Raw genomic sequence first — 22,768 nt, forward strand, 5'->3', positions numbered from 1 at the left:
CGTGATCTAGGACAGTGACCGCTGTCTCCTTGGCTGTCGGTAATTTGGGCAAGGGAATGAAATGTGCCGCCTTCGAGAACCGGTCCACTACGGTCAAAACGACCATCATGTCATTAGAGGGCGGGAGGGCGGTAACAAAATCTAGTGCGATATGTGACCAGGGTCTCGAAGGGACAGACAGCGGTTGAAGAAGCCCATCAGGAGGCCAGTTAGACGACTTACCACTGGCGCAAACTGAGCAAGCCAAAACAAAATCGTGGACGTCACGAGCCATAAGTGGCCACCAGAATTGTTGTGTAACTAACCCCTTGGTTCGGCTTATCCCTGGATGACAAGCAACGTTAGAGCAGTGACCCCACTGAATAACTTCGGACTGTAACTCTTCCGGCACAAATAAACGATTCGGTGGGCGACCGGGCGGAGGCGTTACCCCTTCTAAGGCCGTCTTGACCTTCGATTCGACCTCCCAGTGCGGTGGGCGCAGTGGGAGAGGTGAGTTGATGAATCTGCTGGGTGAGCTCGGACACCTGTGTCACCAGCGCTTGGATCGCGCGTCCGGTGTTCACGATGCTCTCCTGCTGCTGATCCATGCGGTTGACGCTGTGGTGAATGAATTCAGACAGTGAAGTGGTGCTCGCTGCTTCCATGGTTGGTGAGAGCGTTCTGTAACGACTGGGTGAAGGAGTGGCAGGAAGCAAGTGCGAGATTAATGAGATTTAATGAAGACAATGAGACAATACAAAACTGAGACACAAATAAAGCTGGGAGGAATGCACAGTCCAAGATGGTGGTGAGGAATGACGAATCTGGAAGGCGGAGGTGAGTTGGCAGCAGGAGAGGGTGACACAGGAACTGCGGGGAAGCGAGCCGAAGGTAAGTGGTGTTGCTTGGTGGTGGGTTGCGTAGAGTGGACGGGGTTCCGGGGAGACATCCAATGCAGAAACACACAAGAAAGCAAGGCATAGGTTACAAACATGAAACAACGCTCTCACGAACACATGACACTAGACAAGCCAATATATAGGCATGAGTAATGAGTGACAGCTGTTGCTGATGACAATTAACGGAGACGCCCACAAACTAATCAGTGCTGACGCGTAACACACAGACTTCACCCACAAAGTGCAAAACCCAGAGATCACGGTATACCAACCGTGACATTAAGCTACAAACTCCATAATAATGCAAAATGTTTCCATCTAACATGTGTTTTGAGTGTTTTACTAGTAAATTTTTATTTGTAAATTGGGGAATTATTTGGGGAAGTTGTGGCCTAGTGGTTAGATAGTTTGACTCCTAACCTTAGGGTTGTGGGTTTGAATCTCGGGCCAGCAATGCCATGACTGAGGTGCCCTTGAGCAAGGCATCGAACCCCCAGCTGCTCCCCGGGCGCCGCAGCATTAATGGCTGCCCACTGCTCCGGAGTTGTGTTCACAGTGTGTGTGTGTGAGTGTGTGTGTGTGTTCACTGCTCTGTGTGTGTGCACTTCGGATGGGTTAAATGCAGAGCACGAATTCTGAGTAAGGGTCACCATACTTGGCTGAATGTCACGTCATTTTTACTTAAACAATGTTTTTTTCTCTCTCTTGCTTATTTAAGTTAGTCTTAAAACTAGCAAGCTAAGTCAGTATTAGGCTAAAGTACATCAGTACATGGCTGAAGGCATGAAACGCGGAGGAACAGACAAACCAATTCAATTCAAACTCAAACTCGAAAATTTACTTAATTCTGTTCAAGCTATTCCCAAACAAAAACCAGTTCAAAAGAGCCATTCATTTTAAAATTTTGACATCACTTGTAATGATTTAAAAAAGAAAAAAAAACACATAGTGATGGGCAAAACGGAGCTTTTCGAAACTTTAAAAGTGCGAATAGCTAATCATTTGATTGCGACCTCAGAGTGGGTTCGTGAATCATTTGATTTAGATTGGGTTTGCAAATCATTATTTAGATCGGGACAACGAAGAGCATGTCGTGAATCATTTATTTTCAATCAAAACATTGGAGCATGTTCGCGAATCATTATTCAGATCGGGACTTCGGAATAGGTTCGGGAATCATTTGATTCAGATCCTTACTCTGATTCAGATCAGATGATAAGATGATTCACTGTATCATCCAACACCATTAAATTTGATATGCATATGAACTACAATCTTAAATATTATAGCTACACTATGAGAATATGAGATATGAGAATGCACTCGTTTTTAAGAAATGTCAAAATATTATAATTTTTTTCTATTCTGCATTGTGCAGTTGGGTTGTTTTGATTAAATTATATTTACTAAAAAAAATTCAACTTACTAACACAAGAAAATAATAAAAAAAATGATAACACAATAAAAAAAAGATTTATGAAATTTTATAAAAACTGAGGTTTCTGTTTTTGCAAATGAACTCCCCATATATTATCATAATACAACAATATATTTGTGTTTATTGATCGTAATTTATTATGATTTTGCTCAAGTCGCCGGGTTGTTTTCCCACTCAAAATGATGTCATTTCCTTGAAGATGATGTCTTGATGAAGTAATTGGCTTGTCAGTTGAAAGGCTTTTACTAAAGACTAAACGGACTGATATACTGATGGCACAAAAAAATATTTTTACCAAAAAGTAGTAAATAAAATACTCACGTTGATAGGAACACATGATAATGGATTGTGTGGCTTTGCCTGGAAGAGGAATCAGAGGAGCATGTGGTCTTGAGATGCAGCAGGTGTGATGTTCAGAGAGATAGAGGTTCAGGACATGACATTAAAAGGGCTACTGAGCACACAAACAGAGCACAAACTAGAAATCTATTGGGTTTCTTAAGAGACACAAGGGATTTTAAGAGTAATTGGAGTATTGAGGAAGGTTAAAATTACTATTAGTTTTATTATATAGTAGAATAAGGATGAAGTGTGTGGATTTGTAAGCCTAGGTGAGAAGCTAGGAGGGAATTTGGTGAACTAGTCTGTAAACCTTTTATCAGATTCACACTCCGGAGCAGAAGGTGGCGGTAATGCACCAATAACGCTGGATGCCAACCGCCGTTAAACCTTAAAAAAAGGAGAAGACCAAAAAAATAGCGGTGGTTCTGGACGTGACCGCGTGTGGTCGCTGTCGGTCTCGTGCGTGGGCACAACCAGCGCGCGTGACGATAGAATGATAGAGAAGCTAAACGCGCTTCTGTACGGAGGGAATTATGAAATCACACCGTGTTCCGGCACTTTGTTAAGAAAACCAGTGTTCTCTTATCCCAATATATATTTTTGAAATAACCGAGTCAAAGGAAAAGACGCTTGAAATCAGCATCGAAAAATAAACAGGCCCCGGTTTGAATCAAATCCAGCGCAGCATGGACGGTAGATACAACTTTAATTTCGTTGTATTTCTCATGATTCAAGCAGGCATATAATGTGTTTGCCGTGCATTACGTTGCTTTGAAGTCAAACTGTTATTTGGGTAGCTGTTAGTGTCCTGCTTTGTCTGTGTATGTTGAATTTGATGATGTTGAATCAGAAACACGGTCCCACCTCTGTGTTATGATGCATGTGTAGATCATCATCAGATGTTTGCTGCTGCTGTGGGCAGATGTTTGGCACAGACTGCCGGACACAGTCCTGATCAACAGCTCTTCCTCAAATCCATGCAAACGTATTGGACACTTTTTATTTTCATGAAGATTTTATTAACTGTCTAAGTCTCTAGTCCTTCACAGGTGTGGTAGTTTATGACACATTTGGTGGTTGTGGCAACAGAGAGGGTTTTTTTCATGTGGTCTTCGTGTTGGACATACAGTCTGAATTTGTCTTCGGTTCCAGGAGATGGAGAGGGCCAGAGCCGTTGGTGTCTGTCCCAGGTCAAAGGAGCCGTAGATGATGATGTAGCTGAAGGTAAGACACATACCAGAGTTACTACTGTAAACTCAAATACCAGCTTTACTGCTGTAAATAAACACGAATACCAGAGTTACTGCTGTAAATAAACACGAATACCAGAGTTACTGCTGTAAATAAACACAAATACCAGAGTTACTGCTGTAAACACAAATACCAGAGTTACTACTGTAAATAAACACAAATACCAGAGTTACTACTGTAAATAAACGCAAATACCAGAGTTACTGCTGTAAATAAACGCAAATAGCAGAGTTACCGCTGTAAATAAACGCAAATAGCAGAGTTACCGCTGTAAATAAACGCAAATAGCAGAGTTACCGCTGTAAATAAACGCAAATAGCAGAGTTACCGCTGTAAATAAACGCAAATAGCAGAGTTACCGCTGTAAATAAACGCAAATAGCAGAGTTACCACTGTAAATAAACACAAATACCAGAGTTACTACTGTAAATAAACGCAAATACCAGAGTTACTGCTGTAAATAAACGCAAATAGCAGAGTTACCGCTGTAAATAAACGCAAATAGCAGAGTTACCGCTGTAAATAAACGCAAATACCAGTTACTGCTGTAAATAAATGCAAATAGCAGAGTTACCGCTGTAAATAAACGCAAATAGCAGAGTTACCGCTGTAAATAAACGCAAATAGCAGAGTTACCACTGTAAATAAACACAAATACCAGAGTTACTGCTGTAAATAAACACAAATACCAGAGTTACTGCTGTAAATAAACACAAATACCAGAGTTACTGCTGTAAATAAACACAAATACCAGAGTTAATACTGTAAACACAAATACCAGAGTTACTGCTGTAAGCACAAATACCAGAGTTACTGCTGTAAGCACAAATACCAGAGTTACTACTGTAAACACAAATACCAGAGTTACTACTGTAAATAAACACAAATACCAGAGTTAATACTGTAAACGCCAATAGCAGCGTTACTGCTGTAAACGCGAATACCAGAGTTACTGCTGTAAACGCCAATACCAGCGTTACTGCTGTAAACGCCAATACCAGCGTTACTCCTGTAAACGCCAATACCAGCGTTACTCCTGTAAACGCCAATACCAGCGTTACTCCTGTAAACGCCAATACCAGCGTTACTGCTGTAAACGCCAATATCAGCGTTACTGCTGTAAACGCCAATATCAGCGTTACTGCTGTAAACGCAAATAGCAGAGTTACTGCTGTAAACGCCAATACCAGCGTTACTGCTGTAAACGCCAATACCAGCGTTACTGCTGTAAACGCCAATACCAGCGTTACTGCTGTAAACGCCAATACCAGCGTTACTGCTGTAAACGCCAATACCAGCGTTACTGCTGTAAACGCCAATACCAGCGTTACTGCTGTAAACGCCAATACCAGCGTTACTGCTGTAAACGCCAATACCAGCGTTACTGCTGTAAACGCCAATACCAGCGTTACTGCTGTAAACGCCAATACCAGCGTTACTGCTGTAAACGCCAATACCAGCGTTACTGCTGTAAACGCCAATACCAGCGTTACTGCTGTAAACGCCAATACCAGCGTTACCGCTGTAAACGCCAATACCAGCGTTACCGCTGTAAACGCCAATACCAGCGTTACCGCTGTAAACGCCAATACCAGCGTTACCGCTGTAAACGCCAATACCAGCGTTACCGCTGTAAACGCCAATACCAGCGTTACCGCTGTAAACGCCAATACCAGCGTTACCGCTGTAAACGCCAATACCAGCGTTACCGCTGTAAACGCCAATACCAGCGTTACCGCTGTAAATAAACGCAAATAGCAGAGTTACCACTGTAAATAAACGCAAATAGCAGAGTTACCGCTGTAAATAAACGCAAATAGCAGAGTTACCGCTGTAAATAAACGCAAATACCAGAGTTAGTGCTGTAAATAAACACAAATATCAGAGTTGCAACTGTAAACGCAAATGCCAGTGTTCCTACAGTAAAACCATAAGAAGTTCCATCATAATGATCTTCAAAGTGTGTGAAATATTTGTCTTTTTTTTTTGTTTGTTTGTTTTGTAATTTATTTGTTTATAATCATATATACATTATTTAATGTAGTTTATAAAATATCTTAGTTACTACCGTAAAACTATTATAAATTGATAAAGGTTCTTCAAAATGTATAAAATCTGTAGTCATTTTAGCATCATTTTTTCCTGATTATTACTTATTTGTAACAAGTTAGTTATTATTTTTGCTTGTTTTTGGCTGCCATGTTTTCCACTTATCCGCTACTGTCTTTGCTCCTGAAGTTTATGATTTGGTTCTTCTTGCATGTAACGCAGGGCTGCACGATTACGATAAAAAACGTAATTGTTGATTATTCCTGTGAAATTGCATTTGTGATTATTATGATTATTACAATTTACATTGTTTATACCATTGTTTGATGCAACTGCATGCCATATTTTTATATGAAAATAAACAAGCTGAAAACATTCTTAACTGAAAAACCTTTATTGCGTTTCTATAGTATTATGCCTCAAATGTCAAATATACATCAGATTGGTTTCTTCTTTAAAATAAATAAATTAATGGTATTATAATGTTATACTAAAATTAAAATAATTGAAAAACCCTTAAGGTAACGTGTAGAAATTAAAAAATGCATCTTAAAGGGTTAGTTCACCCAATAATCAAAATTATGTCATTAATAACTTACCCTCATGTCGTTCCAAACCTGTGAGACCTCCGTTCATCTTCGGAACACAGTTTAAGATATTTTAGATTTAGTCCGAGAGCTCTCAGTCCCTCCATTGAAGCTGTGTGTACGGTATACTGTCCATGTCCAGAAAGGTAAGAAAAACATCATTAAAGTAGTCCATGTGACATCAGAGGGTCAGTTAGAATTTTTTGAAGCATTGAATATACATTTTGGTCCAAAAATAGCATCATAACTCAGAGGGAGTGTCAGCCACATTAAAAAAGTTAACAGCTTAAGTCATTTGTGAATTAATGGGATTGGAGACACGAACCATTTTTAACGATTCAGTTTGATTTGGTGAACTGGTTCAAGAAGATCCGGTTACATCGAATGATTCGTTCGCGAACCGGATATCACTACACTGCAGTGTTTTGAACTCTCTCACAACAGACACTGAAGAGAAGAAAATGCTAAATAAAGTCGTAGTTTTTGCTATTTTTGGACCAAAATGTATTTTCGATGCTTCAAAAAATTCTAACTGACCCTCTGATGTCACATGGACTACTTTGAAGATGTTTTTCTTACCTTTCTGGACATGGACAGTATACCGTACACACAGCTTCAATGGAGGGACTGAGAGCTCTCGGACTAAATCTAAAATATCTTAAACTGTGTTCTGAAGATAAAAGGAGGTCTCACGGGTTTGGAACGACATGAGGGTGAGTTATTAATGACATAATTGTGATTATTGGGTGAACTAACCCTTTAAGCACTCATAATAACACTTTAAATGATTAATTGTCGCTTTGAACAATACGTAATTGTGGCGTCCATGATTGTAATCGCGATCAGAAATTAGATTAATTGTGCAGCCCTAATGTATCAGTCATGGAAACATATATTAGCGAATTTAAAAATTGTGATTTACATTCCTGGAATATTTCTGAAAATTATAATTAAATTTTAAAATATTTATTGTTCTATAGTGAATTCGTATATGCTATTATATTGTTTGTGTATAATTTATCATAAAATGTTCTATCTGCTATAAAGTTCGCTTTTGAGTGCTATATTTATAAAACAATTTAGAAAGTATGCCTCATTTATATATACTGTATGTCTCTATGAGGTTAAATTTGCATGTGTTGTAAACATAAAGGATTTGTTTTCTGGCTTGAGTCAGAGCGTGGCACAGCCCAGCACCACGCTGCCGCCCGTCACAATAATACAACAGACAGAAAGAAAGAGAGAGATTGTTATTGTTAGGAAAGGCAGGGACGGGGGGGTTGTTGGCCGATACTGTGTGTGCAGATGCCCGAGATGCTTTTAATGCCAGGCTCCGCATGTTCCCACCCACATGCCCTCAAACACAAGCAGTCTCTTATCGTCTCAGAAGCTTTCATAGAAACAATATGCTCTCATAGTTGCTCTTTTCAATAATTCATTCTTGTGTGTGTTGCAGCTGACATCATCTCTGCGGTGGAGTTCAATCATTCCGGCGAGCTTTTGGCCACAGGAGATCGAGGTGGAAGAATCGTGATCTTCCAGCAAGAACAAGAGGTGAGGTGGATCAATGATGAAAGGCTGGAGTATAAATAAGCTTTGGGGCTTGAAATTGTTATTCGAAATGCAAAAGGATGCCATAAATACATACTGCACATATTCAAACCTAGCACCTCAAGGCGAAATGTTATTGGTTCCCACGTGTCATGTGATTGATTACAAAACACCAGGTTTGAATAGACAAATCTGAGAACATATTTTATGATTTCATACATCTTGCATGGGAATCCAAACGGACGTTTGGCAAAATGTAAATTTGTGATTTATAGTCCTGGAATATTTTTGGAAGACAGCAAAAACTTAAAATATTTAATTTTCTATGATGAAAATAATCAACATGGGCTTTTCTTTGCTTGAAATGGAGACCATAAACAAATATTCCAAATATTCAACGTTTGCACTTCAAGACATGTTATGCAAAACGTATTGGTTCTCATCTGTCTTTTGATCAATTACAACACGCTGGATTTAAATGCACATTTGAGAGCATTTTGTGTAGACTATTCTTTTAATAATACACATTCCAATGATGTTTTAGTATTATTATATTATTTTTATTAATATTATGAATTAGGTTTGATTACGATATGTTTAAATAGTTTACGTTTTAATAATTTTGTTATGTGCTTTTGTCATTTTCTATATGTTTTTTCTTTTTAATATTACTGTTTTTAGCTTTATTTGTATTTCAGTTTGTTATTTTTGTGCTTCAGCTTATTTCTGACTTAATTGCAAAAGCAACATTTCATTTAAGTTTATCATCTAACATTTAGATTTAATTTCAGCTTTGTATCAGTTAACAACATTGACAGATTGCCAGCATCATTGTAATGCAGGATGTTTAAAGGATCATGTGGCATCTCTGTGTCCTATCAGAGTAAGAGCCTGCCGCAGGGCCGCGCCGAGTATAACGTCTACAGCACGTTCCAGAGTCACGAGCCGGAGTTCGACTATCTGAAGAGTCTGGAAATAGAGGAAAAGATCAACAAGATCCGCTGGCTTCCTCAGAAAAATGCTGCACATTTCCTGTTGTCGACAAACGGTGAGCTAACAGATGAAATGCACAGATTAGTGTCAATTTAATATGATTTCTATATTATTAATATTTTGAATTAGCTTTCATTTGAATTTAAGTTTTATGCATCATTCAATTTTATCAGTTCCTTTTATATATATTTAGTAAGTTTCATACTTAAGCTTAAACGTATTTATATTTCTTTCCACAAGACAACATTTCACATTTTGATTACTTAATGATTTTTAGTAGTTTAGTTAATAAAAGCAACACTGGCACTGACTGTCATATTCACACATTTATACGTGTAGGTTGCTCTGTAATCAAATATGTTAATTATTCAATGCTCCGTTGTTTTCTTGCATGCAGATAAAACCATCAAGCTCTGGAAAATCAGTGAACGAGACAAGCGACCAGAGGGTTATAACCTCAAAGAAGAGGATGGCCGCTACAGGCATCCGTCATCCCTCACAACACTACGGGTGTGAACACACTCACACAAACATAATGAATTCTGTGAATGCATTAATAAGTCTGTAGGAGTAACAGGCTTTGCTCGGCGCAGGTTCCAGTGTTCCAGCCGATGGATCTGATGGTGGAGGCGAGTCCACGGCGGGTTTACGCCAACGCTCACACCTACCACATCAACTCCATCTCCGTCAACAGCGACAACGAGACGTATCTGTCTGCCGATGACCTCCGGATCAATCTGTGGCACCTGGACTTCACCGACCGAAGCTTCAGTATCCTGTTTGTCCATTTGTGTTTAGTCAAATACTGCTGTTCAAAAAGTTCAGGGTCCAAAGGATTTTGCTCACCAAGGCTGCATGTAGATTACAAAACATTCTGTGACTGTTTTCTATTTGAAAATTAATTTATTCCTATGATGCAAAGCTGAATTTTTGTTTAGCACCCAGTCTTCACCATCACATGATCCTTCAGAAATCATTCATATTTTCAGTGAAATAAGTCGCATCAGTGCATAGGTCACACTTTATTATTACATTCAGAAATGACATAAAATGTCAGTAAATAAAATGTTATAAATACTATAAACATGTATTTTAGGTTCCCCCCACTCAACAAATATTTTAATTTAACGATAGCATTAATAATATTTAAGAAATCTTTACATTTAACAGAACAGGGATGAAAAATAAGTATAATTTAAAATTAGAGTGTCATTCATTATATACAGCAAGTGTAAACAAATGTATTTAAAGTGAAACTCAGCATGTGGGAAATGTTTCAGATGATAAAAAATGCAACTTATAGAAAATAAACTACATGTACAAGGTTGTGCTGCTATATATTTTTATGAGAACCAGGATTTACACGTTTTTTTATTTTATTTCAAATCGAACTCTTTTGCAATAATACAAATGTCTTTAATGTCACTTAATGCATGCTTAATTTCTTAAATTAAAATCTTACCGACCCCAGTTTTTTGCAGTTATATTATATAACACGTGAATGTTTCATAGTGGTTAATAAAGCAATTGCTGGACTTCCTTTTAATTATATTCTTTTCTTTTTCCTCATAATGCACACTGGATCACAGTCTTGTAGTGTAACTGAAGTTTGCCCTTAACCGCTGACTCAGACATTGTTGATATCAAGCCGGTGAACATGGAGGAGCTGACGGAGGTGATCACGGCTTCAGAGTTTCACCCGCTCCAGTGCAACACGTTTGTGTACGGCAGCAGCAAGGGCTCTGTGCGTCTGTGTGACATGAGGGCGTCTGCACTGTGTGACCAGCACTCCAAATGTATGTTTCTGAAGTTTCACTGCTCGTTAGACACACACGATGACACAGGTTTCGGTTGATCTCAGCTGTAAACCTCTCAGGAAGACTTTTGTTGTCGTATAACTCATTTATCATATGTTTCTGTGTAGTGTTTGAGGAACCCGAGGACCCCAGCACACGCTCCTTCTTCTCTGAAATCATCTCATCCATCTCAGACGTCAAGTTCAGTCACAGCGGCCGATACATGATGACCAGAGATTATCTGACCCTGAAGATCTGGGACCTGCACATGGAGAGTCGACCGGTGGAAACCTACCAGGTGCTGTTTCGGTCTCTGAGGCAGAAAATATAGTAATCCATCTGGCCTCGGTGTGCCAAAGCTAAACATTTTTAAAGGATTAGTTCACCTAAAAATGAAAACTGTCATGATTTACTCAGCCTCTTTGTTGCTCTAATTTGTGTGACTGACTTCTGGGACACAAAAGGAGAAATGATGAATATTCTGGTTGTTTTACCCATGCAATTACAGTTAATCTAGACTGAGGCTTATAAAAAGTGCTTGTGATTCGATAGGTTGATCCAGTCAGAGTTGATTCATTCGCGAATCATGCTGATCTGGGTTTCAACTTCAGCTCACTGCAGCGGTGAACACCTTTCTGGAGAGGAAGTTTGTCTATAACTGAAATTGAAGCTATTTTATGAATTCAGTCATTTTCAGAAAAACTGCGATTTTCCTTGTCCTTGTTGGTAACCTTTAACACTCTTTCCCCTGGTTTCACAGACCAGGCTTAAACCTAGTCCCAGACTAAAATTTAAGTTTGGGCTGTTTCAACTGAAAGAAACTTGCACTGATTGATCTTAAAATATGTCAGTGCCCTTGTTTTGTGTCAAGATGCACACCAGTACTGTTTTTTCTAAGGCACGTTATAAAAATTACTTAAGTGTCCTTATTGATCTATGGCAGGGGTTGGCAACCTACGGCACGCGTGCCAACAGTGGCACGCAGAGGGATAATCGCTGGCACGCAAGCAATAAGGAAAACTGTATAATGACGAACAGTTTGATGTAATAACTTCTCATAGTCACACAGCCTGTTAGGAGCTACAAATACTATTAAAGTGTGAGAATTAACTTGCATGGATGCACGTGCAAACACTGCACATACTCAGTGGTATCCAACGTGGTGCCCGCGGGCACCTGGTAGCCCGCGTGGAGTCTCTGAGTCGCCCGCCGAGCACGTTCTATAAATAGCCTGAATTGTAAACTTTTTAATTTTTTTTATGATAATGGCATAAAATGAGAAAATAACTATTGGTGACATTTCATATACCATTAAAACATAATAAAATAATTCAATAATTCAAAAAAAAAATAGAATCGGCACGTCTCTCTATCTCTCTCTTTCTGCGTCTCGTGCGCGCACCTCTCTCTCTCTCTCTCGCTCTTCATCTCGCGCGCGCGGCGCGCACCTCTCTGTCTCTCTCTCTCGCTCTGCGTCTCGTGCGCGCACCTCTCTTGTTCTCTCTGCGTATCGCGCGGCAGAGGAGCAGCGTTTTAATTTAGTTAAACACAGATATTATGTTGCTTTTCTAATTTTACATGCAAGTATGTAAAGTATATCATTCAGTCACTATTTCATATTTATGCCGTTGTTCTTTCTCCCTTTCCCCCCGTGATTTTGTCTATATCGCGAATATAAGACGACCCCCCATTTTTTAGGACAAAAAAAGCCTATTTTTTAGGACAGAAAAACTACGGTAATTATATATTCAATAGTCATATTTAACAATAATAGTAATATTGTTAAATATGACTATTGAATATATAATTACCGTAGTTTTTTTGTCCTAAAAATATAGGCTTTTTGTTGTTATACAACAACAAACTGTAATATTATATTACAGTTTGTTGTTGTATTTTTCAAAACTTGAAACTGTGTGTGCGTGTGTGTGTGCCTATATCAAACAAGTAGCCCTCAAGACTATTTTATCCCTTCAGGGAGCCCTCACTCACAAAAAGGTTGGAGACCCCTGTACTAGGTGCTTCAGATCAAAGCCTCGGTCTAACAGCACTCGTCAATGTCAAAATGACTGAGATGGCCAATCAGATCAAAGTAGGCGGGGTTTACTGTTCACAGAAGCAGAGCGCGAAGCGTCAGTTTAACGTTAAAGAGAGTGAGGTAAGATGAAGCTGCAAATCAATTAACATTAGTCAACTTTTAATAATACGTTTTACCATAGAAATGTTAAATGACCTAAAGCTATATCCAGTGATGAAAATTTTTCTGAAATATGGCCATTTTGAGAGAAAGAAAGTGGGGGGGGGGGGGTAAATTGTCTCTCTCTGCAGACAATGAAGCGATTTTGCCCCTTTGTTGTTGAGAAATATAATGTAGCGATTCAGTATCGATTAATAAAAGTAGCGTGACAACACTCATAGGTTTATGAGCTTCTGAATGCTACTTTTTGCACAGCACGATCTCAGATCTCTGTGTGCGAGTGGTGTGTGTTGTGTGTGTGTCTGTGTGTGCACGTTCATCAATTAAAGCAGTGCATTAACGTTGATTAAACGTTAAAAAACTTTTTTTATCGTATAATAAAAAATTGTGTATGTACCGTTTAAATACAGAATTATATCGGGGTGTGGGGGGGGGCTGTGCACATTTGGCACAGTGGTTAACCATAAAAATAAAAAATGGCACGTCATGCCGAAAAGGTTGCTGATCCCTGATCTATGGTTTAATCCTTGTTTAGTTTAAGCTCTGTCTGTGAAACCAGGCCTTTATAACTTGTAGTTATGTGAAAGAAACATCCAGAAGATTCTTTAAAGTTTCTCTCTTCCCTTTGAAGAAAGTAAGTCAAAGAGTTTTGGAACAACAGGAGGGTTAAAGAAATGATCATTTTCATTTTGTGTGAACCAATCCTATGAACCAGGGGTCTCCAAACTCGCCTAAACCCATCAACACACCTTCCTAGAAGTTTCTAGCATGCCTAGTAAGATCTTGATTATATGGTTCATGTGTGTGATTAGGGCTTGAGCTGAACTCTCCAGGACCGAGTTCATAGAATTGATTCACACGAAATGAAAAGGATAATTTTGGAGACCCCCCTACTATAAACAGAATAACAATTTAGCAACATCGACCACTAGGTGGTGTCAGGAATTTATTTCTTGACCATCTCTATAAAGGTATTTTGCATTGCATGATAATGTTGCTTTTCCATATTTCAGTTGCAAAAGCCATCAGAATTTGACTGAATTATGAAAAGTTGGATGTGATGCACTGCATTAATGAAATATTGCAATTACCGTGATTATAATTACCGGTAATTGTAAACTTAATTACGGCACTTTGGAATCTGAAATGATTGTATGCCAATAGAATTAATGCCAAAACTAATACATGACGACTTCACCGTTGACACATTTTTATGTCCTTGGCTTATTAACTATCCTGTATTAGTAAGAAATTAGGATTGGTGATTAATTATGATTAGATAATTATTATAATTATTATTTATTATATTATAATAATATTTAAAAACAAATAGCTAACTATACCTTAATGTATGAATGGTAGTGTAATACAATATCTGTGACTGTAATAATATCTGAAATGGAATGAATGAAACTAAACTTGATTTTTTTTTCATGAAATCTACTAATTTCTCTAAACACATTTGAAGATTAAAATTGTTTATAATTTTTGCTTGTATTTAGTGGGGAAAAAATAGTCTAAAAAAATGGCTACTTTTTTAGTGTTTTACTGTAAAAATATATTTACAATTAGGGGTGCACCGGATGACCGGCCATAAATCGGAACTGGCCAGTTTTTGCTTAAAATACGCAATCGGCCGGTTTTTGGTCTTTTTTTCGGCCGATTTTTCCGGAAGTGCGCCCGCGTGCACAGACTACATTGTAATCATTCGTTATCATTGAGCCAGAATTACCCAGACAGATTTGAAAAGCCAGAAGTAAACGTCAGTCCTGTATATAGGATGATTATTTTAAATTTACCTTATGTAATGATTAAAAACTTCCTCGTCATCGGCAAGAAGGAGGCGGGAACCGGCGGACAATCAAACAACATTTTAATAATACAAAATAAACACAAAACAGCGCACCACCCCCTCACGGACGACCGGTGTGCGCAAATAAAATCACAAAACACAACTAAAAGCCCAGGCCTGGTCCTCTCTCGTCCTTCACTGTCGTCGCTCCAGTTTTATATCCTTCCATCTCCTCCGTGGGACTCGAGACCGGCGGTGGGCCGCAGGTGCCACTGATTTGCCCAATCACTGCCGGCCTCACTCGTGTTCCCACGTCCCTCTGCCCCGCCCCACTCGCCACACCTTACAAATACATTGACTTAATTTGATTTAAAAATCACCTGCTGTAGCACACTGAAAAAAGAATTTTCATTCATCCAATTTAGGATAATGATTCACATCTATATTTTTTAACTTGAGCAAATAGTTATTTATTTTTCATTGGCTCAAGTACAAAAATATAGATGTGAATCATTGCCCTATTTTTATTTATTTTTTAATTGGATGAATGAAACACTGCATCTTTGTTTTATTCAAACCAACATTATTTGATTTTAACATTTTGGAATAATTTATTTATATAGCATAGCCTACTTTTTTATTCTCACTGGTAAAACTTTTTATTTTATTTAAAACCAAATGTAAAAACTAAAATACTGAATGCTGATTAAGAAACCTCTTATTGAATGTGTGTTGATTGTGTTGTTTGGATTGTAGAACTATGCAGTTATTGCCTTTAATTTCACACGGTTACAGTTAATCTCTTCATTTAAGGCCAGGTCTATGTAGTTTCAACCCAATTCAAAAACAAAAGCTAAATGCTGATGTCTGTACCATCTATGTTTGTATTAAATGTAGGTTACTGGCGTTAATTTCAGATGGTTATGGTTATTGTTTTCAATAGGCAAACGCCCGTTTGGCCTATTAAATACCAAATATCTTGTTTATGCACACTTTCCTTTCTTGTTTGTTGCTAAAAAAAAAAAAATCGGAAATCGGAATCGGCCATGAAAAATCATGATAGTGCATCCCTTTTTTTTTCAATATTTAACTGTTTTGGCTATGAAGAAAGAGTCAAAGACGTTTCACAGGAACTAGAAGCAATTTTTTATTCATTAAATTGATGCTTCTCTGTCTACTTATGACATTAGTTCATGACATTAGGCTCTGATTACCCAGAATGCCCTGATTAAACATTAAGAATCTGGGATATTCATAAACTAGCTTTCCCTGTTGTGTGACATTAGTGTGATTTCTCTCTCTCTCTCTCTCTCTCTCTCTCTCTCTCTCATCAGGTTCATGGTTATCTCAGGAGTAAACTGTGCTCTCTCTACGAGAACGACTGCATCTTTGATAAGTTTGAGTGCTGCTGGAGGAGCGACGACAGGTGAGGAGACGTGACTCACGTTCAGTTGTAGTGTGAGAAGTAATCATGATGTTTCTGTTCAGCTAACGGACTCCCGCCCATCCTGCTAATGACGAAAGCCTCTCTGGGCTCGTTTCAGTTCATGATAAAAGCACATACAAAGCAGACCTCCAGTAGGCTTGAGCTGTGTGTGTGTCTGTCTGACCGAAGCTTTCATCTGTGACTAACAGAGCGCTTCTATTTACTGACACACGACACTGTTTCAGGAACTTGCTCATTTTCAGCAAGATGATACATTCAATGTTGCGGTGTTGTTTTTTTGAAAGAAATGAATACTTCAAAGCGACCGTCAAAACCTTTGTAATGTCATTATATTTCTATTTAAAAGAAATGCTGTTCCTTGGAATTTTCTATACATCAGAGAATCCTGAAAACCTTTGATTCAAAAAAAAAAAAATGAAGCAGCATAACTGTTTGCAGCATTGATGATATTCAGAAATGTTTTGATTATTGATTTCTGAAGGATCATGTGACACTGAAGACTGGAGGAATGATGCTGAAAATTCAGCTTTGATCTCAGAAATAAATTATATTTTACAATAAAACAGTTAATTTTTTTTTTATATATATATTTTTTCCACTATTAATGCAATTACGGAATTTATTATCAAATAAATGCAGGTTTGAGGAACAGAAAATATATATTTTTCAAAAACATTAAAAAAAACAAATTGATAAAATTAACTTTTCATTTTGCACAAAATCCATTCAGAATTCATTCAATACAATTGACAACAAAATTTATATACATATATACATACACACACACACACACACACAGTATATTCCTAAATATATTTATATTTACCTCTGTTTATTTAGTGAAAAGCAGTGTAAAAAATAAGACTAGATAAATGTTTATTTTTTTATTTTAACTAGACTTTTACACTAATGCAGCAGTGGCTTTTAGGCTGAAATTATAGTTTGTTTTTTCCTGAAAAAAGTCAAAGCAAATACATAAACTATATATCAATTAGTGTTATCGTTTGTTTTTATTAATATTTTCAATTAGCATTTTGGGTGTTATTTTTATATTTTCTGTTTTAATTTTAAAGTATTAGTAATTCTGTTGTGCATTGTCGCTTACATTAGTTTTGTGTCCTTAAATGTCTAAATAGTTATACTTAAGTTGAAATAAGTTTCAGTTATTAAAAAAAAAAATTAAGCTAAAACTAAATGGAAAAGGGAAATGGTGAAATAACTTTTATATTTAATTTAAAAAAAATAATTTTATGTAATGAATTATATAATGGTTTATTTAATTATTTTATATTTTATACATATATTTAAATCTCAGCCCTACATTTCAACATTTTGGTAATAACATTTAGCTTTACTTTTTTCCTTTATAATGAAGGAAGAAAATATTCATCTTTGCCTCATTATCTCATAATCTTTCATCTCTCCGTTCACAGTGAGGTCATGACGGGCTCCTATAACAACTTCTTCCGAATGTTCAATCGTGACGCCCAGAGGGACGTGACCCTGGAGGCCTCATGGGAGAACGGCTCGCCAGGCTGCCCGCTCAAGACCTGGCGCGTGTCCACGGGGAGCCGGCGCAAGAGGAACGAGATCGGCGTCGACTGCCTGGACTTCAGCAGAAAGATCCTCTACACCTCCTGGCATCCGCAGGATAACATCGTCGCACTGGCGACAGTCAATAACCTTTACATATTCCAGGAGAAACCGAATTAGCGATTTCAAACTGCTTCGTCCCCATTCCTAGCTCCAAGAGTCAGGCGGGATACAGGCCGAGCACAACGTCTCTCCTGAAACTCATAGTCCTAATATTAACCACTGTAGTACAAAAATACCATTGGTTTATTCTATTACGTTAACTGATACACTGTAGGTCGGTGGAAGGGATTTCTATTTGTATTACTGTATTTGTTTTTTATTTTGCACCTTGTCTGTTTTAGCTTTAATCGAAAACATCTCTGATTGCTGGGTTATCAACATGCAACCAAACGGACTTGCAAGCAAACCGCAGAATCTTATTTAATGAGTTTCTGGAGTCATAATTAATCAATTCGACTGGTCACGCACTGATCGCTCCCTTCTGAACTCAGGCCTGGTGCAACGGGATGTTTCCTCCACCAAACACTCAGTCTGACGCCTGACATTCATCCACAAGTGCAATTGACTTATAGCAGGGTTCCCAAATAGCTCCATTATTCCCTACATTAAATCTCTAATGGGTACAACTAATCGTGGCATTAATTTTATGCAATATCTTAGTCTTTGAGGAAAGGGAGACTTTTTAATCAGTGTCTTTTAATTGTTTTATAGAGAGACACACAAGTGTTTTAAGTCATAAGTAAATGTTTGTGCATTTGTGCATGTTTTATGATTTTCAGCATCTTTTGATGTGTCATTTTATTTGCAGCGTTTTAATACAGAATGGCTCCTATGAGGTGAAGAATGCTCTAGATATTTTTATATGAATTTTCGGGAAAATTTTAAATTATGTCCTTGACAGTATTCAGTGTGTTTATGCTGTTGATTGGTGCAGAATGGAAATCAGAGTGTTTACATGGAAATCAGGCCTGCTGTATATGAACAAACCCTAAAGTATGTTCCCTTTATCTTGATAGTTATAAAACGCAAAATGTAAAATAAAACTTAATTTTAAGACTGGAAGCTAAACTTCTTGGGGTCATTTATTTTTCCATTCAGAGGTCATTAAAGGAAAATCCAATTAAATGGCACTATTATATACCAGTTAATATAAAACTATACAGAGCGGAATCACTCATCTTCAAACATTTGCCCCACATTTACGTTAGCTGGAGCAAATAGGACACCCTGAAATGAATCTGTGCCTCTGCTATTTTAGGAGTTGGTGATTTGTGAACCGAAGTAACGGGTTTTTAGGTTGTTATAATGGCAGTGCATGTAAACATTGGATGCTGTCTATCTTTACATCCACAACTTAAACGTGTAATGATTATATAATGTGTGTATATGTATGTAAACGGAAAGACCAGATAGATTAATAGATGGATAAATCTGTCTGTTGATAACTGTCAATATATACAGGTGCATCTCAACAAATTAGAATGTCGTTGAAAAGTTCATTTCAGTAATTCAACTCAAATTGTAAAACTTGTGTATTAAATAAATTCAATGCACACAGACTGAAGTAGTTTAAGTCTTTGGTTCTTTTAATTGTGATGATTTTGTCTCACATTTAACAAAACCCACCAAACTCAACAAATTAGAATATGGTGACATGCCAATCAGCTAATCAACTCAAAACACCTGCAAAGGATTCCTGAGCCTTCAAAATGGTCTCTCAGTTTGGTTCACTAGACTACACAATCATGGGGAAGACTGCTGATCTGACAGTTGTCCAGAAGACAATCACTGACACCCTTCACAACCCGGCCCAAAGCAATCGGCGCGCGGAAACTCGACAACAGTCTGTCTGCGCCATCTTTGTGTACTGTTGATTCAAACACTGTCAGGTATTTTGTCTTCTGAGGGTGGTTCAACCTCAATAAACAAATTAAGAAATGGATAAAAGAAAAACAGGTTTTATTCCAAGATAGCATGGAATAGATTGTATAATATGCTGTTATAACAGCATATTATATAATCTATTCCATGCTATCTTGGAATAAAACCTGTTTTTCTTTTATCCATTTCTTAATTTGTTTATTGAGGTTGAATGCATTTATTACTTAATAATCTTAATTTATGCAGTAATTAATCTTACTGCACAAATAATAATACCACATCTAAATGAAAATACACCATTACAAATGTAACTTCTGTATTCAAAATCTTAAAAGTTTGTAAGCATTAACTTTAACGTTATCAACATTTTAAGGATCATTTGAGTCAGTTCGGGAGTTCGGAGTATGGAGCATGAATCATTTGAACCAGTTTGGGAGTTCGGAGCAGGATCGCAAATCATTTGTCAGTTCGGGAGTTCGGAGCGGGATCGCGAATCATTTGAGTCAGTTCGGGAGTTCGTAGAGTGTTTTTTTTTATTTTTTTTTTTTATTAAACAATACAAGCATTAAAACATTAATACAGTACACTTAAAATAATAAAGACAAAAAACAAAAACAACAATACACACAGATTTGTTTGTTATGCCAGGGTAACAACAAGAAAAACGAGGTAATAAAACTACATCTTAAGAAGACACAAAGGACGAATATAAAGAGACTGTTTTCATAGCTTTCAAATTAACAGAACTTCGGATAGTTTCCACATACTTGTCCAAGTCCAATTTGAATAAAGAAAAAAGAGGTTTAGAGCCAGTAAACTTTTGTTTATGAATGTGAAATTTAGCTAACAGGAAACATAAATTAATTATGTAATATTTTCCAGTATTCTCTTTTGAATAGTCAAACAATCCAAAGAAAGCATCATGAAAACAAAAAGAGAAGTCAGGGAGTTCGTAGAGTGTTCGTGAATCATTTGAATCAGTTTGGGGATCGCAAATCATTTGAATCATTTCGGGAGTTCGGGGCGGCTTCGCGGATCATTAGAATCAGTCCGGGAGTTCGGGGCGGGATCGCGCATCATTTGAATCAGTTCGGGAGTTCGTAGCGGGATCGCGAATCATTTGAGTCAGTTTGGGGATCGCGAATCATTTGAGTCAGTTCGGGAGTTCAAAGCGGGTTCGCGAATCATTTGAGTCAGTTCAGGAGTTCAAAGCGGGTTCGCGAATTATTTGAATCAGTTCGGGAGTTCGGAGCGGGATCGCAAATTATTTGAATCAGTTCGGGAGTTCGTAGCGGGTTCGCGAATCATTTGAGTCAGTTTGGGGATCGCGAATCATTTGAATCAGTTCGGAGCGTGAATCATTTGAGTCAGTTCGGGAGTTTAATTACAAATACAAAATGTTGCAGAATAATGTAATATATGAATGAATAATAGCCTAAAGAACCTTTGTGCCAAAAGGGTTCTTTCTTGTCATTATAGAACCTTTTTAGCATAAAAGGTTCTTTGGAGTTGAGTAAAGAACCCTATGGTTCTATATAGAACCCCAATTAACCCTTTTTTGTAAAAGTGTGTTGTGGAGATTGAAAATGTTTCTTTTTTGAGATCCCAGGAGCCCAAATTCAGACCCAGAAAAATAAAACCCACAGAACGGGAGGGAGAGGAAGAGTAGATATAAGTCATGATCTGCAAGATTAACCACAATCTGATGTGATCCGACCAGCTCAGAGAAAACCAGTGTTGAGCTGCTGCAAGAGCTTTTCAAGCACAGCAGCTGTGGTCAAAGAGTTCTCGTGTGTTCTGATTGGTGGATGATGATCATGATGAGTGGATAAAGACTAGAGCAATCAAATAGTGAGAGAGTGATCTGCTCACCTGGTTATGTTCGTGGACAGGGACGGACTGGGAATAAAAAACGGCCCTGGACTTTGACTAAACCCGGCCCAAAGCAATCGGCGCGCGGAAACTAGACAACAGTCTGTCTGCGCCATTTTTGTGTACTGTTGATTTAAACACTCAACTTAAACACTCTCTGTACTGTCAGGTATTTTGTCTTCTTCTCAGGGTGGATTGACAAAAAAAAAAAAAATACTCTAGGATGTGACTATCTGACTTGGGGCGCTTAAAAGTAATTTAAAGTTGAGCTGGAGTGAGTGTCTTTCTCTACTCTTGGTCTAAGCTCAACCTGAATAAAATAATTATGAAATGGATAAAAAAAAAGGTTTTATTCCAAGATAGCATGGAATAGATTATATAATATGCTGTTATAACAGCATATTATACAGTCTATTACATGCTGTCTTAAAATAAATGTATTACTTAATAATCTTAATTTATGCATTAATTAATCTTACTGCACAAATAATAATACCACATCTAAATGAAAATACACCATTACAAATGTAACTTCTGTATTCAAAATCTTCAAAGTTTGTAAGAATTAACTTTAACGTTACCAACATTTTTAAAAGTAAAAGCACAAAATATTTCTTAATATTAGCTACTGCATGTGGCATTTTACAGCTAAAATGTTGAAGTTTAGCGGTTTTAACTACTGTAATCATTAAAAATGTAGCAACCTGAATATCACTTCCTAACATCATCCCTAGCAAGTAACTCTTTCTCCTCTCATGTTCCATACTTACTGTATTTTCCGGACTATAAGTCACACTTTTTTTTCATAGTTTGGCTGGTCCTGCGACTTATAGTCAGGTGCGACTTTTTTATCAAAATTAATTTGACATGAACCGAGAGAAATTAACCAGGAGAAAACATTACCGTCTACAGGAGCGAGAGGGCGCCCTCTCGCGGCTGTAGACGGTAATGTTTTCTCTTGGTTCTAAATAAATGCTACTTACAAATGTTTTTTACCTCGTAATGACGTATTTTTGGACTGATTCGACTTATACTAAGGTGCGACTTATAGTCTGAATGAGGTGATGACTGGTGGGTGGTGGGCCGGCCATTCTG

At 37.6% G+C, this 22,768-nt stretch overlaps 1 protein-coding gene across 1 annotated transcript; it reads left to right on the forward strand.

Annotated features, from left to right (window-relative positions):
- The first annotated feature begins 3,078 nt into the window (after positions 1-3,078).
- Positions 3,079-18,982, forward strand: ppp2r2aa (protein phosphatase 2, regulatory subunit B, alpha a). The gene is made up of 10 exons (XM_059523331.1): positions 3,079-3,354; positions 3,814-3,885; positions 8,005-8,102; positions 8,982-9,147; positions 9,490-9,602; positions 9,686-9,863; positions 10,724-10,888; positions 11,017-11,186; positions 16,212-16,303; positions 17,758-18,982. The coding sequence occupies exons 1-10, from the start codon at positions 3,348-3,350 to the stop codon at positions 18,035-18,037; spliced, it is 1,341 nt and encodes a 446-aa protein (XP_059379314.1). The 5' UTR covers positions 3,079-3,347; the 3' UTR covers positions 18,038-18,982.
- Positions 18,983-22,768: the final 3,786 nt, after the last annotated feature.

The sequence above is a fragment of the Carassius carassius genome, chromosome 34, assembly GCF_963082965.1.
Source record: "Carassius carassius chromosome 34, fCarCar2.1, whole genome shotgun sequence".
Taxonomy (NCBI): Eukaryota; Metazoa; Chordata; class Actinopteri; order Cypriniformes; family Cyprinidae; genus Carassius; species Carassius carassius.